The 18,602-nt window shown below is 40.1% G+C and overlaps 1 protein-coding gene across 23 annotated transcripts in view; it reads right to left on the bottom strand.

The window, feature by feature from the left end:
• The window catches only part of HYDIN (HYDIN axonemal central pair apparatus protein), a 516,394-nt gene that overhangs the window by 329,371 nt on the left and 168,421 nt on the right, over nt 1–18,602 (bottom strand). For 22 of the 23 annotated variants that reach the window (XR_008478211.2, XR_013530165.1, XR_013530166.1 and 19 more), the window contains 2 exons: nt 9,904–10,105; nt 2,058–2,241 (listed from right to left, as the gene is read on the bottom strand). Coding sequence is in view for 19 of the 23 variants with exons in the window: in XM_078357699.1 (XP_078213825.1) it covers nt 2,058–2,241; nt 9,904–10,105 (386 nt within the window). In the remaining 4 variants the exon portion in view is untranslated. Of the gene's footprint in view, nt 1–2,057; nt 2,242–9,903; nt 10,106–13,872; nt 13,907–18,602 lie in introns of those variants that run through there. The other variant, XM_078357705.1, reaches the window with a different exon arrangement.

Here is an 18,602-nt window from a genome sequence, read left to right as displayed (position 1 = left end):
GAAAAGATGCCTCGTAATAAGAATGCTCAATTCAGTTCCTACCTGGAATTTAAAAACTATCACAGTAGACACCATATATTAACACACATACATCAGCTTCACTGAGCTGTGGGTTATGGAAGGAAGCATGAGGAGAAGCACATTGGAGGTAATTCCAGTATGTTGACCTCTGAAATAGAAATGGGCCGGACTCACCACAGGTGGCTTATCCCCAGACTCCTCCTGACCACCACGTTGTGGTCTCAGGGCCGCCCAGGAGCAGTAGTCATCAGCCTGGATATCCAGTGCAGCTGGAAACAGTCTCAGATGGCATGGACCTTACCAGTACATTTAAGATGATTATAACTGACTGCACTGCTCTTCCCTGCCTCAGCCCAGCTCAGGCACCCGTTTGCATGCACCTATCATTCCTTCCTGACCTTTTCCATTATCTCTGGGCTTGACCTGTTTTCAATTTGGTCCTCATCTTGATCGAACCCATTATATTTGGAGATCCCTTTGCTCACTTGAGCCCGGGATGGTCCTCTGACATAACAGAAGTCTCAGCCTTGACACGTATCTCCAAACTTCTTTCCCTATGTGAACCTTTGACCTCAAGAAACTAATCTACTCATGGAGCCTTGGGTAAACCATGCCATGCACACCAACAATTTCATTCTCCAAAAGGCCTGTCCTGTGAGACTCAGGCCCAGGTTCTTCTCTCAAGAAGCCTTCTCCAACTTCTCAGCCTATGAAAACCACCTCAATCTCTGAACTAGAACACTTACTGTCTCCTCTAGTGACTCACATAGCAGGCCCCACAAAACAGTGTCCCAGAGGGTGCCTCCAAGGGAAAAGCTCCCTCTTGGAGATTAACAACACACATTAGCATATTAAAGGCTTTCAGAGTCTTAAACCCAAGAAACCTTTCATATAATATTGAGCCTCGTGTTTCTCAAATTTATTTAGCCATGGAACTCCTTTTCCATGCTACAGCCTTTGACAACAATTTGGAAGTGCAGGTGGAAGGAAAATGAGCCTGCCTAAGTCAGTGACATTTCTCACAAGCAATCTTGTATTCTCAAGTGTCCTCAGGTCCATGTCTCTTCTCCGCCTGATTTAAATGGCAGCAACTCGGCAGCTCTAACCAGCTGCAGGCTTCCTCACCTCTCGTTGCTGTTCTGATCCTCACATCACTCTCTGCCTGGTGGGAGTGAGCTAATGCACAGGAGGCCTGTAGCACAGCACCTAGCATAGAGTCAAGAGCAAAGCTGCTAGCTATTTTGAATTTGGGGCAGTAGGGAGAAAGAGTGGTTAAGAGTTTAGTCTGTGGAATCAGACAGGCCCCATTCTAATTCTGGCACAGCTCTCACTAGACAGACTATGAGGTCAAGGATCATGTCTGTTTTGTCCATCAATGTCTGGCACAGACACAGTGCCTGATAGAGACCATGCAGTCAATGAGTATGCAATGAATGAATGAAGGACAAAGCAATTCTCAGCCCAGGTGTTTTGTCCAACAGAGCATATTTGGCAGTGTACAGAGACAGTTTTGGCTGTCACACTAGCATCTAGTGGGTAAAAGTAAGGATGCTTTACATGAAACATCCTACAATGCTTAGGACAAAGAACAATCCAGCCCCAAAGGTCAACAGTGCCAGAGTTGAGAAATCCTGCTCTACAGACAGGTCAATCAGGGATGAATTTCTAACCATGGACCCCAGCTGTTAGGCCTTGAGCAAGTCAGAAAATTTCTGTCTTAATTGAATGGAATTTTAATGGGATTTTGTATCATACATTTGCAAGCAAATACATATTCAAATGAGATGAACTGGGTAAGCCAGAGCAAGTGGTTAACACAGTGATGGTGCGTGAAAATCGTGACCTATATACGTGTCCCATAACATTCTTACCATTGCCTCCTCTATAATGTCTCAGGTGATGGTGAGGCTCTTTAGGTGGACTCTTCACTCTCTTGGAACTCACTGTCTCAGTCCCCAAGTGAGTACTCTTGTCAAAGTAAGCCCTATGCTCCCACTTAGGTTTCCTGTATGGTCAACTTTTATTTATATGCTCACCAGGGGCTCCACAGTGAAAACGCTATTGAAGAAGATCATGCTGTCTCCCTGCACCGGCCTCCTCTGATTCGCAAAGGTTCGGGAGAGAACAGAAAGACGTTCTCGGAGTGAAGGATCAGCAATGCACTCTTCAAAAAACTCATCAGTCTCATCCTTCTCCTCTTTGAACTGATCATCACCGACCCTAAAGAAAACAGGAAATGTGAGATTCGTGTGGGTCCTCTCATGAAGAACTTTGTAAAGGGTTTCTCTCCAGTCCCTCCTCCTGGAAATGTCCTCACCCATCACCCTGGAGTGGTCCCTCCTTGCCCTGAGTCTGTAACCTGCTGCACTTGCACTCGGTCCTCAGAACTCTCAGAGCCTGTTTGCTCATTTTCAGCCACCTTCTTTAAGAGGGCCTCCCTGGATTCCTTTCCTATTCAGTAGTCATTGCTTTACTCCTGAGCCCTTACAGATATCTGGACAAATATTTTCTTTCAGGTAATTGTGTTTTCCGAGCTGCCTTTTAAATATTTAACATCTATTCTGCCGCTCACATGGCAAGGACAATTTTGTTCCTTTTAAATTTGCTTAGCCTTAATTCTTTCTTAGCTGTTAGTTACCTGGATAATAGAACCTGGGGCCAGCAGGGACTAGGTTTGCACAGTGATTCCATGATCTATTTACTAGCTCTGGGACTTTGGGAGTTACCTGATTCCTCTAAGCCTCAATGCCTTCATAGGAGCTGCTCCATCAGAAACGTGTTGAGGGTTAAATGTAATCAAGCCTCTAGTGCAGTTCCTGGGACAAAGCTGGCAATTCCATCAATACCAGTTTTCTCTGTCAACCGTAGGCAATCACCAAGCTGTCAAGCTTATAAAATGCTCAACCTATGCCTTCAGGGACCTCCTTTTCTCTCTCTTTCTAGCTCTTAATATCCACTGTGATAAGAGAACAGCAGGTTTCCCCAATCCTCCACTCACTGCCCCCACCGGAGCTGTGTTCACACTTCTCCTGAACTTTGCAGACTGAATTTTATCTCCTCCCAGGACATATGACCATGTTCCCATCATTGTACTGGTATTACCAGTGGTGAGAGACAAATTATATAGCAATATAAGTGCTGAGTGGGAACCTAGGATCACTGAGTTCCAGACCCAGTTCCAACTATTGTCAAATAACTCTTTTTAAATAACTTATGTGTTCAGGGTGCTTTGGTCACACTGCAAAAAGAAGTCAAAGAAATGGGCTCAGCGTGTTCTGGTTCCAAGGAAGAAAGCATCTTGTACTTGATATTTATTGCCAGGTGGAAGGCAGTGTCCAAGGTGACTAGCAGCATTCCTTCCATACTGCTGGGCACAGCAGGGCAAATTAAAGACAGCTCAGTTCACAGAAAGAAAGGAATCTATTGCTTTTTTATTTGAGATTTTGTTATCTGATACTGATTTGAAAACCTTACAAATTATATACCCTTAAGAACCAAAAATATTCCACTTGCAGGAATAAATCTTAAAAACAATCATGGATATAAACAAAGACACAGCCACAAAGATGCTCATTAAAGTGCTGGAAGGACACCAGATCAAGTGAGCAAATTTGATGTAAGATAATGAAGCGCTGGTCGAACCAAAATGGGAATCATGAACATTATATTTGTTGGGTACTTGTCAAACTTTTCACATACATCACATAATTTAATACTCGTAACTCCCAGAAGGGTCATTAGCATGTTGATCATCATTCCCACTATACAGATGATGAAACTGAGGCATTGAAAGGTTAAGTAACTTGCCCCAGATCACACAGCTGAAAGACAGCCTGGACTTTGGGGTCTTTGGAGGTTTGAATCCCCTGGTGCTAACCAATATGCACACTGCCTCGTAAGAATCCAGGGAATATTAGGGAATAATAAGCAGCTAGGAAAGTGGGATTAAATAGAATATTTAACATCATTTTCAAATGTCTGAAGTATTTTTAAGGTGAAAAACAAAGTGGTAAAATGTAACATATACAATAATCCCGCTTTTGCAATAAAAAAGTAAAAAAACCCATACTTACTGAGGAAAAAAAAACAGATTAAGAGATACCAAAATATTGACTATGGTTTCTCTGGCTGGAAGGATTAGAATGAAATTTCGCCCTCATCTTTGTGCTTGTCTTAATATTTTCTAAATTTTATTAGTGCACAATGTATTTCTTTTTAAAACAGAAAACAAGTCATTTACGAAATTAAATGCCAATCAGTTCTCAGGCTGAAGCACTACAGTTTTGGCCCGGTTGCCTAACATGCCTGTATTGGCATGAGCCTGTGGATGCCCCTCCATAAGGATACACAGGGGAAATGTGGGGGAGACACAATGTGGTCTGGTCTGCAGAAGGTGGAGACAATGGATTAGATACACACAGAGCAACGTGAAAGGATGTTAAGCGTACAGCCTCGTGAAAAAAAGGAGAAAATGGAAAAAATATGACTTCTGTCTGTCTCTCCCCTAAGATAATATATATTTGGAAATAACAGATTCACATAAAAAGATAGACACATTCACATCCTGGAATGATATCTTTGGGGGAATTAACAGGAGTGGGGTGGGGAATGTATGCGAATAAATAAAATGCTTTGTGTGGACTGAGGATAAGGATGATAATACTCCATGAACTGAGGAGTATGAGAAATGTAATCCCTGCACCAGAAACCAAAGAGAACAAAACAAATGCTGAAATGCTGCTCTTCTCCCATGCTGTTGAAACTCCAAATCGGTAACAGCCAGTATAAGGGAAAGGGAGGCAAGAGGGTAGTGGATTCTTCTTCTTTGCCTCTGACGGAGAATTGGAGCCATGACTAAGAGTCTAAGGAGGAGGGGTACAGCCACACCTTTGGGCGGCCTGACTCCAACAAGGGCTTCTATTTATCTCAGTCTAGTGTTTTGCCATCTTGTCCTGCTGATAGTCATGGTTTCCTGCATTCAGAGATGGTTTTCTTTATAGAGGAGACCTTTCATCAGACAGCCTAATAGCAGGCCAGCCTTGGACTGTAACCATGGACTTAACCCATTTTACAAATGGTCTAGTAGCTATCAACCCCTTCACCCTCATGCATCAAGGACAGGCCAGCCTGGACAACAGTCAATGGGGAAGACTTGTGTCTCTGGTGCAGCAAGGTTGAATCAGCATAGTCCCTCATCTTTAGGTACTCAAGACCTGTAACTTGCTCCCTTCAGCACACACAAGAGGTGCCAACTGAATGCTGAGGAGATTAAAAATTAAGAGCCATGGTCTTGAGAGCTGGAAGAAATACTCCCATGTCCACACTTGGCTTGGAACCCCACACTCAAGACCTGTAACCTGCTCCCATCAGCACCCACAAGGGGTGGAGCCATCCACCTTCAAATGAAAATGGACCACATGACCCTGAACAGTTAGCAACTCTGTGATGAATGTCACAAATGAACTAGGGATCCTCTTCTTGTTTGCCAGTACCACATACATCTTCAGATTTTTCTATAAACCCTACGGAAGGAAAGGGTCCTGTAAACATAACTGAGATTGAGTTTATTACAACCCAGGTGGGTAGGCTCAAAGCCCAGTGAAAACTGCTCTATCTAAAGAAAGGTGTCATTTCCTGCATCTGCATGTAACGGAGTAAATCCATGCTGACCACTCTGGGGGGCTCCATTGAGAATTGTAGGAGCTCTTGTACAGAGCAAATCAAGAATTAGAGCCAGCTGCTACTGAGAAAATGGCTGGGGAAATGGGGAGCAAAAATCCTTAAAGCCCACGCCAAGTCTCTGAATACAGTGAACGTGATAAGAATAAGTATAAAGAATCTTGCAGAATGTTTTAAAATCCCTCAGGACAAGGTTGAGGAAGCAAGGAGGGATGAATGCAGCCTCCATTTCTAAAGAGATTAATTTCTCTGCAAGTCCCAGAAAAACATCAAGAGAAAGAACTAAAAGGTGATGTTTTAAAGGTCCCTACACATCTGATTCTCAAGTTAAAAAAAAAAACAAAAACAATTTTAAAGCACAGAACTTCTTCCTAGAGGAAGGAACATCATCACCCAAGCGTGTAGCATGGAAGCAACCCTCTGTCCCCAAACCTGGACAGGTGTCCTAAGGTTTTTAGCAATACTTTGAGGCAGGTGTGGAGGAAGGCCAAACAGTAAACCGCCAGAAAGGAATAGGGATTCCTGGGGCTGAAATTCCTCCACTAGAAGAAGAGATATTCAAGTCTTTGTCGTCAAGCTACAAGAAGACAAGAAAACTTGATGGCTAGGATGGGACTTGAGTGTATCTGGTAAAGCTATTAGCATTGTTGAAGTGACCTCTGAGCAACTTTCAGCCCCTGGAGATGAATGCCAGAGGACATGCTTTAAGCCATGTTGAAATGCCAGGAAAACAGTGGGCAGGCTCTTGAGCGTGACCTGAAAATTTACAAAGAAGTTAAATCTTTTAACCATAGAGGCTGCTGAAGGATAGGGAACAAAGGAAGAAGGTGCAACCCATCGTGAGCAAGAGAGTCAGACATAAAGACGGTAATGCCACATTCACCTGTGCAGGCCTTCCTGGGGTGCTCAAGAGAGGATTCACCCCATTAGCTAAAGATCTCGTTGCTGCTTTTCAGGGATGGGCAGACGTCTGCCCATAAGCAAGCTACCAAAGAACATTTTGCTTTACAGGCCCAATGTGTGACCTGGGACACAATCTGAGAATTTGTGACCCAGAGGAGGAGGGGCCTACACTCATAGCAAGAGCACCGCTGCCTGCAGAGCGCCACTGCCCTGTCCAGAGGCAGGAACTAAATGTTCAGTAAAGGGCAAATTTGTCTGTACTCGCCTTCCTTTCCAAGAGGTTGGGCATTTCATGGTGGTTATTTCAAGGACAAGAATTCATGGCTTATAATAGGAAAGTTGTTTGATTTCTTATTATTATGATTGGGGATGTATTGAGGAACAATGGAGAGTAGAGCAAGAAGTGCCGCCCTGGTGTAACAAGAGACCAGCATGACTGGCATCCTTTCTGCCTCTTGGCCTAGCTCCTGGCACGCAGGAGAGAGCTGGGAGGAAAGAAAGGGGCAGCATAGGGCCGGGCGCGGTGGCTCAAGCCTGTAATCCCAGCACTTTGGGAGGCCGAGGCGGGTGGATCATGAGGTCAAGAGATCGAGACCATCCTGGTCAACATGGTGAAACCCCGTCTCTACTAAAAATACCAAAAATTAGCTGGGGATGATGGTGTGTGCCTGTAATCCCAGCTACTCAGGAGGGTGAGGCGGGAGAATTGCCTGAACCCAGGTGGCGGAGGTTGCGGTGAGCCGAGATTGCGCCATTGCACTCCAGCCTGGGTAACAAGAGCGAAACTCCGTCTCAAAAAAAAAAAAAAAGAAAGGGGCAGCATATCACAGATATGCATATCACAGTCCGGTTTGGAGAAACAGGAGTTCTGGGCCTGTATGTCACCCAGAGTGAAAGCAATGGTATTATTTATCTGAAGCCACTTTTCAAGTCTGTTGTTTAAGAGGTCATGATTCTAGATGATAAAAATCAGGCTTCCAATCATGGTTATGAAAATACTATCCTATGTTTTTCCCCTTGTTACAAAAAAGTTGCCAGGAAAACGAACAGAGCAAGGGAGATAGTTAAAGAAAACCATGCAAGAGAAAAGGAACAATAAAAGACAGTATTAAGGAGATAGGGGTGTGAGTTTCAGGGGAGGTGAAGTGGGGAAAAAAATGAAAATCAATGCCCATCCACTGTGGCTGAGATTATATTCTCTGCAGTTCAGCATCTCTGAGAACCATTGGTTTTAATCTTTCTAGAGTTTAACTGCTGAAATTAACCTCCTAACATAGCTTTTGGGCATTGGCATGGCATCAGTCACATACTAACCATACAGTCAAATGCACAGACAGGGCTGAAATTAAAGCTGGCTTTCCTTCTCTCTTACAAGTGTATTCATTCACCACAAAGGGTTATGCCCATAGAACAAGAATGATACTGAAACACTACTTTGCTGTTTCACTTTCTTTTTTTTCAGATAGAGTTTTGCTCTGTCATCCAGGCTGGAGTGCAATGGCGGAATCTCGGCTCACTGCAGTCTCTGCCCTTGGAATTCCAGTGATTCTCCTGCCTCAGCCTTTTGGGCAGCTGGGATTGCAAGCATCCGCCACCATGCCCACCTAATTTTTGTATTCTTAGTAGAGACAGGGATTCACTATTGTGGCCAGGCTGGCCTCGAATTGATGACCTCAGGTGATCCCCCGGCCTCAGCCTCCCAAACTGCTGGGACTGCAGGCGTGAGCCACCTCGCCTGGCCGCTGTTTCGCTTTCTTTACCTGGATCTCCTCTCCCACTTTCCCTTCAAAGCATGTTGGGTCATTTTGATTGCTGGTGAGCACACATGACCTGGGGAACCCGGACAAAGGAAGCAGTAGCAGATCCTTTTCCTTGTGCCTTTTAAAACCATGGCTATTTCTATGCTCTAAGGCCAAAGGAAGTTTTTAGGCATAAGTGGTTTTTCTTTCCTCATTTTTTTTTTAAAGACAGCACAGTGGCAATTCAGTGATTAAAGCTCATTGTCTGGATGACAGAGCTTCTGGCCCACTGTGTCCTGTCATTGTCATGGTTTCTGATTCAATTAGGGACTGCACACTGAGGGGGGGCGGGGGGGTTCTTCCTGGTTTCCAGGGACCTAAGATTTATTTTTATCACCCCGAACTTGGTTTTAAACAAAGCTTTGAAGCTTCCCAGGGCTAATCTTTAATGAAAATGGAGAGGCAAATAAAAAAGGCTGAAATAAATTCCAATGAAAGCAGCAAAAGAGTTAATTCAGAGAGGTTGGAAGGAGATAAAAATGAAAATGGAGCTTAAAAGAGGCAAGCATGGATTCAGTACAAAGAAATCTTCAAAATTTAACAGTGATGAGATTAGCTACAACCATTTGGTTTTACATTTTATTAATTTTTTCCACTGCCTGAAGTGTCATTTTAAAAAGCAAAATATTAAAGATGCCAGTGAGAAATCATTATTAAATTATATAGTTTGCAGGGACTAAGCAATGCTACTAAAACGGAGACTATAAAAGCCATTATATCTAAGCCCTTCTTTTTCCTCACTCTCCATATTTTCTAGAAGTATCTTTTTACTGAAAAAAATTCCACATTGATGCCAATCCAAATAGATTATTTTTAGGAACTCTTTATAAAAGCTGATCAACCTGGCCAGGCACCATAGCTCATGCCTGTAATCCCAGCACTTTGGGAGACCAAGGTGGGCAGATCGCAAGATCAGGAGTTCAAGACCAGCATGGCAAACATAATGAAACCATGTCTCTACTAAAATTACAAAAAATTAGCCAAGCGTGGTGGCAGGCACCTATAATCTTAGCTACTTGGGAGGCTGAGGCAGGAGAATTGCTTGAAGCCAAGAGGGAGAGGTTACAGTGAGCTGAGATCCCACCACTGCACACCAGCCCCGGTGACAGTGTGAGATTCTGCCTCAAAACAAACAAACAAACAAAACAAAGAAAAAACACCTGATCAACCTGGTTAGGCTTATGAAAAGTAATAGAGAGAGGCAGATTTGTTTTGAAATAAAGAATGACAGGTTTGGTTTTCAAAATCTAGGCATTCCATTACTGCTAAACTATAACCACGTTACATTAACCCAGAATGGATATTCTGTTCCACATAGCGCAGCTCACATTGTTCAAACGAACAGCTTCAAAAGAGGGCCTTACACCAGAACCAAGTTAGGAAAATGTGACATTGGTTGAGTTGGCTAAAAATGTAGTACAAAATTTACTGGTTTTTCATAACTGAGTTTTACATTTCCCCCACCACAAATTACTGCATATAGGTGATTTTTGTTACAAACCTGTAGTTTTCTCTGTCCTCTTCTTGCTGGGTAGCAAATACCTTCCACAGGAAACGGGCAATGATATTACTGCGGTTGTGAATGGTTATAGTTCGCCGATTGGCCAGAGATATATAGGTTTTCTCGATGGTCAGGGAATTCTTATCCAGCCTTATATTCATGTCTATGGCAGCTCCATAGAGAGATACGAACACCTTTTCACCTAGGAATTAACAAAGCACAAACAAACTTCAAGATTTATTCTAGAATGACATTCCTAGGCTATCCTTTTTTCAAGCTGAAGCTAGGCCAGGCAGCATAAGCATCAGGATTTCATTATTTCCACTGAATCTCCATCAGTCCAGAGATGAGATATAATCAGAAAACTTAAATATTATGCTTGGTGCAGTTATACAAAAATCAAGTTATCTTGCTGGTCATTGTAAGAAATATATAAAATATGAATTGTTGCTGTGGGCGCTCCAAAACATTTTCTTCTTTTAAAATAGCTTTCAATTCTACAGCCTGACAAGAAGGACAATCGAGTTCTAGAATTTTACTCTATGCCCCATCTTTAGCTCATGCATGAGCTTGATTTGTGGTTCTTAAAATGCTTGTACCAAGTATACTTGAGAAGAGCTACTCAGCATGAGAGAATTTAAGTCCATTTGAGAATAGAGATCAGGAGGGAAAATTCAGTAACTTCAAAAATAGAAAACTAAAAGAAACCACATCCCTAAACAGCAATTAAAACAAAACAAAACACACACACACACACAAACAAACATATGCGCATATGCACACACACACACCCCTGACATGCCTGGATAGTGGCTATATAAAAAGAAAACAAAAATAGACAAGAATCACATTTAAATTTAAAGTTTTTTAAATATTAGGAACCTCTTCGTTCATATGGCAATTTAAGCCCCTGACTTTATGCAGGCTGCACCAATTACCTTGATTCTAAGTTTACAAGTGAGTTTCAAGAAGACACAAACCTATAAACTATATTCAATTTGATCTCTGCAATGTCACAGCAGGTGCATTACTCTGACATCACACAGAAAAAATAAATATTGAAATACTATGAATGCTTTGCTGAACTGTGTTGCTAAAGTTTTAAAGCATCATTACTTGCATTTTATTTTTTGGCAGACATTTCTGCTCCATTCACTATTGTATGAGCCAGTCATTCAGGAAATCAACAACCCTTTATACATTTTAAATGTTCTTTAGGCTCCATAACTTTGGATGCAGAAAAAACTTTCCTCAAAGAAAGAAAAAGTAAGAATCTAGGCATTTGACTCTAAAATTTTTATTTTAAAAAACTTATATAGTCAAATTTCAAAACTAAAAATTGTAAAATATATTTCTCCCCTTTAGCGAACTGCAGGTCTGCTTTTTAGAGGTAAGAACTGTCAATATTTTGATGCACATCCTTTCCAATAAAAGATATGCACTCATGTCAACTTTTTTTTTTTTTTTTTGAGATGGAGTTTGACTCCTTACCCAGGCTGGAGTGCAATGGCGCGATCTTGTCTCACTGCAACCTCCACCTCCTGGGTTCAGGCAATTCTCCTGCCTTAGCCTCCTGAGTAGCTGGGATTACAGGCACGTGCCACCATGCCCAGCTAATTTTTTGTATATTTAGTAGAGACGGGGTTTCACCATGTTGACCAGGATGGTCTCGATCTGTTGACCTCGTGATCCACCCGCCTTGGCCTCCCAAAGTGCTGGGATTACAGGCTTAAGCCACCACGCCCAGCCCATGTCAACTTTTAAACCTTCTTTGAGTGAAATGTAACAATCTGATAAGTGAAAACTCATTGCTACTTTAATTGGAATACTCTTAAATATGTATGATGTTGAACACCTTTTCATATGTTAATTGGCTTAAACCAAAGAGAAAACCCCTCCCCCAAATAAGCTAATACTCGAAGAGCTATGCCTTCAAGATGAGGATAAATTGAAAGTAGATTAGCCCTAGTTCAGAGTTGAATATCATGCTGGAATTGCCTATGTCTTGCAAATAACTTCAAACCTTGAATTTGATAATGATTGACTGGTTATACCCCGCGATACATGGCATAAGAAACTCATTTCTTTTTGGATAAAAGTACTTGCATCCAAAGTTTCAAATTTTTCAACATTATTTATACAGCACATAACCAGAACAAAATGATGCAATACAGAGACATAAAACTCCATGCGTTGGAACCAGCAGATACAAGAAAAATGGAAACAGGCCCACGAAAATTTCAGACACTAGGAATCATCAGATAGAAACCATGAACAAATTATACATAGCATATTTAAAGAAAGAAATGATGAGGTTGAAGCTATATGTAGAAAATAGAAAATCCACAAAATCTTTAAAAAATTTGAAAAGAGCCACACTGTAGGACTTATGGAAATGCAGCCAACAAACATATGGAAAAAAAGCTCAACATCACCGGTCACTAGAGAAATGCAAATTAAAACCACACTGAGATACCATCGCACGCCAGTTAGAATGGCGACCATTAAGAACTTGGTAAACAACAGATGCTAGAGAGCATGTGGAGAAATAGGAACGCTTCTACACTGTTGGTGAGAGTGTAAATTAGTTCAACCATTGTGGAAGACAGTGTGGCAACTCCTCAAGGACCTAGAACTAGCAATTCCATTAGTGGGTATATGTCCAAAGGATTATAAACCATTCTACTATAAAGACACGTGCACACATATGTTTACTGCTGTGCTATTCACAATAACAAACACTTGGAACCAACCCAAATGCCCATCAATGACAGACTGGATAAAGAAAAGCTGGCACATACACACCATGGAATACTATGCAGCCATAAAAAGGATGAGTTCATGTCCTTTGCAGTGACAGGGATGAAGCTGGAAACCATGATTCTCAGCAAACTAACGCGAGAACAGAAAACCAAACAACACATGTTCTCACTTATTAGTGGGAGCTGAACAATGAGAACACACGGACACAAGGAGGGAAACATCACCCACTGGGGCCTGTCAGCAAGTAGGGATCTTGGGGAGGGATAGCATTAGGAGAAATTCCTAATGTAGATCACGGGTTGATAGGTGCGGCACACCACCATGACACATGTATACCTATGTAACAAACCTGCACATTCTGTACTTATACCTTAGAACTTAAAGTATAATAATAATAAATAATCCAAAGATGATGAGAAGGAATATATATATTCAGTGTGTGTGTGTGTATGTGTGTATATACACACACACACAGCAGGGTTATTTATAATAGAAAATGGAAATCAGTGCAAAGGTTCACTAATCACAAATGTCTAATTAAATTGTGGTATATAATGTGCTAGAATATCATATTGCTATTAAGACAATAATTATGAGGGCATGCTGACAATCTGGCTCATGCCAATTTTTTGCTAGAATTTAGTCATCTGGAAATTATGAATATATGAAGCAAAATTTATGAAATTATGCTAAGTGAAAAATGGAAAACAAAAAGAGTATACGTGTTCCTGATTAAAACTATGTAAAAGCTATGTACGTCTATGCCCAACATGAAAAGAGGTTTGGAGAAAAAGTATTTTTTCCTAATAGTTAAAAATCTATTTTATAGTGTTTTTAAAAAAGATAAAAATAGAAAAGATATTCTATCTGTTGTTGGAATCAATTTCAAAGCATTTATTACACAATGACTATTGTAAAATCTAGTCATAACAAAATAATAATGCTCAGGTGAAAATTCAGCATTTAATGTGGAATATAAAATTGGGCAGATTACCTCCTGATTGTTATATTTGCTTCAAAAACATGTGCCAACAAATCTTAGGAAAAAAAGTGTCTAGAACTCCTGAAAATTAGATTAAGGCTTTGATTTATGACAGAAATTTAAAATTGGCAATTTAGTTGTTATTACTTTTTCAGTGTAAATATTTGGTCACATTTTTAGAAATGAGTATCCCAAATTTAGGAATTTTATGAAAAATTTCCTACCTGGAATACCTCTCTTCATAGAAGTTTAATTTGTTCACTGAATTCTGCAGAATAAAAGCATTTTTCACAAAAAAGAAATAAATAGCATAAATTATAAACAACTCAAAATATATCTTTAATAAAATAATGTTATTACATTTTACGAAAAATTACTGAAATGGAAGGTAGTTCAGAAACCACAAAAGGTAATATGAAGAAATAAAAATACATGAGAAAATACAGTGGATAAGATACAAGGAAGATAAAGTGAGAAGGTCTAAAAGTATTGAATCGGAAACTCAAACGGAGAGGAAAGAAATAACGAAGCAAAGACAGTATTTCAAAAGTGGTGGGAACCAGCCCAGCCCTGAGTCCCGACAGTACCGAGGGAGTGAGAAAAGACGTAAGACAAAGACGAGTAGAATTCACATGGGTCCAGGGCGCCAACACACTCTCTGGCGGGGTGAACTGCATTGGCACTGAGCTCTGGGCTCCACAGGCTTTTATTAGTTGCATTATCTTGTTAATCTTGCAGGCTGTGGGGAGGCCGGTTGAGAAGGAAGATGGGGTGGGGTAAAGAGCGAGTGTCTGCAGCATTCAATAGCAAATGTGGTTCTTTTAAGAAGTGCTAACTAAGGACACCGAGTTTTACCACCTATTGTCTATCCAGGCGCACCTGCAAAGAGGCACAGTGGATAAGGCGCCATACTGTTTGACCACACACAATGTGTCAAGGGGCTTTTATCTCTGGAGCATTGTGGACACAGAGCAATCAGAATTACTCCATATTCTGAGAACATAGGCAGAGCCTGTGGCATTTCAGTTATCTCTGCCCTGCAAGGCTTTCTGGCTTCCCAAGCTCCCATCTGCAAAGACCCTCCTGAGTCTTGTGAGCAGAGGTTACATTCCTTCCCAGAGTTCTTGCACAAGCCCTCTTTACGAGACCCTCAAGCAAACCCTATGTTGGGAAGAGATAGTGGGACCAAAGCAGTCTTTGCTGCCTTGCAACCACACCACAGCATTCTGCAGTTATAAAGCGCTCTCTGATGGTCTTCACCATAGGCCTCCTGTTACCGATTGATTTCGGCTTTTACAGACCTTAAACAATTTTTCTTTTACTGCACCACAGTTCGGAGTTTTCTTTAATTCAGTATTTGATCCATGGCACAAATCTCAGGGTATAAAAAGCAAAGCAAGCTTGTGACCATTTAACTATAAGTAACACAGGTCTGCCCCTGGTGATCTTTTCCTACAAAAAGATGATGGCTAAGAATTTTGTTTGGAATTAAAGATATCAGTTCACAGTTCAAAACACCAGTGAAAGTCAAATGGGATAATTTTTTTTTTTGAAAATCAGACCTAAATATACTGCAGTAAAACTGAAGAAAATCAAAGACAAAGAAGAAATCCTGAAAGCGGCCAGAGAAAAAAGGATTATTTTTAAAGGATCCATACTTGGAATTACACCTAACTTTTGAACTGAAACAATGGAAACTAAAAAAATAATGGAATGATATCTTCAATATGATGAAGGTGAAAACAATGCGATTCAAGAGTTCTACACACATTTGCCAGCTTTTTTTCTGTCGGCAAATATCTTTCGTGCTCACTTTCTAAGGATATTTTCAATAGTTTTATTAGCATTGTTTTCTTTCAATATTTCAACGATGCCATTTGACTGTCTTCCAGCTTCCATAATTTTAGCAGAAAATTTTGCCATCACTATTCTTAGTGTTCTTGTTAAGGTAATATGTCTTTTTTTCTCTGGGCACTTTTATAATGTTCTCTTTGCTTTAGATTTCAGCAATTTAACCATCATATGCCTAAGTTTGGTTTTCTTTGTACTTGTACCACCACAGGCTTGCTGAGTATTTGTAAGCCTCTAGACTAATGTCATGCATCACTTCTGGAAAATTCTCAGCCAGTATTGCTTAAAATATTTTTTACCCCATTATTCCTCCTCTACTTCTGAGACTCCAGTTACATGTATGTTGACCTTTTGACTGTGTCCCACTTGGGTTTTTCTTTCTGTTCTATTTTTTCCCCATTCTTTCCTATTTCTTTCTGTGCTTCCATTTGAGTATTTTCTATTGCTCTGTCTTCAGGTTCACTAATCCTATCTTTTGCTATATCCATTTTGCTGCTAAAGTCATATAATTAGTTCTTAATTTCCAATACTATATTTTTCAGTATAACATTGTTATTAAAATCTGATAAAGATATGACAATGATATAAGCCAATCTATAGGCCAACTGTACTTCTGAATAACAATGTAAAATTTCTGAATAAAAATGGCTAATCATAATATATCAGCACATTAAAAGAATGATACTTCATAACCAAGTGGAATTTATTCCAGAAATATAACAATGTCCCACTATTAGAAATCTGTTTATGTAGCAATAGATCTAAGGAAAAAAGTGATATGATCTTCACTGATGCTGAAAAAGAATTTGACAAAATTCAAAATGCATTTTTAAAAATCTATAAAATGAAATTGATAGAATTAAAATATAGTAAAGTCTCAGTAGTTAAAATATTAATAGCATGGTAGCAGTGCATGAAGAGACAGATTAATGGAATCCAATAAAGTCAAAACAGACCCAATGCATATTGGAATTTAGTATATTATAAAGGCAGTATCTCAAATCATTGGTAGAAAGACAAACTTTGTAAAAAAAGAAACAAACAAACAAAAACAAGTATTATTAGGACAACATCAGAGCCATATGAAAAAACATACCTCACATCTTACATCAGAATAAACATCAAGTGAGTCAAATATTTAAACATTTAATATGAAGCCATATATATAACAATATAAAAGATAATTTCTTCATAACTTTAGAGGGAAAAGTTTTCTAACTATGACTCAAAATCCAGATCTCTCTAAAAAACCAAGAAATTTGATAACCCAAAAATGAACAAGAAGTTCATTCAAAAGAAATGAATACATGAGCCATCCAAAAACTTGAATGCAAAAAGGATATAGGGCCTCCAAAAAACACGTACAGCTGCAAGATAGCACTAGTAATAAAAGAAGTATAAAATAAAATATCATTTCATGACCATCAGATTAACAAACAAAAATCAGTTTTATAATATTATTTCAGCAATATATTGGCATAAATATGAAAAAAGAATTTTTGAATACTTCTGATGAAAGTATAGATTGTCACAACTTAACAAGCCAATTTAGCATCCAGTAAAGCTCAGGATAACTTCGCCCTATACCCCAGCAACTGCACTTGTAGGTATTTATCCCAAAGGAAAATCTCACACAGTTGCCCAGGAAGACAATGTACAAAGTTGTTCAGTGCAGCACTGTTTGTAATAGCAAAGAAGTAAATATCCAATTTTCACATACTGGAATGTGGCACATTCATTAAAAAATGAATCAGCGCAATGTGTATCTACATGTTTAAATCTTTAAAACAACACTGAATGAAAAAGGCAAGTTGGAGAATGATCTGTATAGTATGATGTCAGGCCTCCATGTGCAAGCCAAGACCTAGAAAGTCTGAAGTCCTGCCTGCCTCAGCGGATCACCCCCCACCCGCTGCCTGCATTTTCCATGATCCCTGATGGCCCAGTAGAGCTTCCCCAGACATTAAGCTTCTTAACCCACCCTGCTAACCTAACTGTTTTTATGATAATGTGAATACTCCTCACCCCACCCTGCCATCTTAACTGTTCTTGCTCTGTGAATATCTCTCCTCCCCAACCTACCATCTTAACTACTCTTCTGCCTTACCCCACCTGCCATTGTAACTGAATTTATGGTAATGATACTCCTTGTCTCTACCCCCACCACTGTAACTAATCTTACTCTGTAACACCCCTGCTCCCTCCCAAAAAGATTTGCCCCAACTATAAAACCAACTCGTATCCCAATGCCCTTCACTGATACCCTTTTTGGCCTCAGCCCACCTGCACCCAGGTGAATAAACAGCCATGTTGCTCACACAAAGCGTGTATGGGGGTCTCTTTTAACATATGACACTATCCATGTGAAGTTTATAACTGTTCAAGACAATACTATATTTTGTTTATGGAGAAGTAAATATGTAGGAATAGCATTAAAATGCAGCCAGTACAGCTCCTCTTAGGAGCAAGATATGAGAATTAGATCAGAAAAGGGTAAAAAAGTAGCTTCAGATCTGTAATCAGTCTGATTCTCCAAAAAATAAAACCTCTAAAAAGAAATACGTAAGGCAAAGGGTTGAGATGTGTTAAATGTAACAGGTGTTGATTATATCATTCTCTGTGCTTTTGTGATTATCTGAAATATTTCATTGTTTAAAAAATTAAAGAGAATAAAAGATCAAAGGACTTATTTCGTGCAAACCTATGGGTCACAGACTAATGTCATTAATCTGAGCTGCTCACTGCAAGTCTTCCTTCCCAGACATAGAGCAAAAGCTATTATTTTTTTCAAGAACCATCTAATATTGATTTTTTTCACCACTACCTTCCAAAACTCATCAGCTCCACAAAGTGAAGGAAGCAATAACTCTTCTCCTATCCCCAAAGCTGTTGAAGTACTTGGTTTTTATAATACCTACTTTTATAGAGACAACCTTAAAAAGGTTCCCCAACCCTTGGCTACTTTGAAGACTGACAGGATGGAAGTGGTGTCATGTGCTCGGGAATGGATGGGGATACTGTTCTTCAACATTAGCATTTTTGTGTCCTTGAAGGACCTGTTCCCACACTGGTGCCTTTTTGGTTTCTGGAGCTGCATGCTGCA

Source organism: Callithrix jacchus, chromosome 20 (genome assembly GCF_049354715.1).
Source record: "Callithrix jacchus isolate 240 chromosome 20, calJac240_pri, whole genome shotgun sequence".
Taxonomy (NCBI): domain Eukaryota; kingdom Metazoa; phylum Chordata; class Mammalia; order Primates; family Cebidae; genus Callithrix; species Callithrix jacchus.
This window is presented reverse-complemented; position numbering and strand designations above follow the sequence as displayed.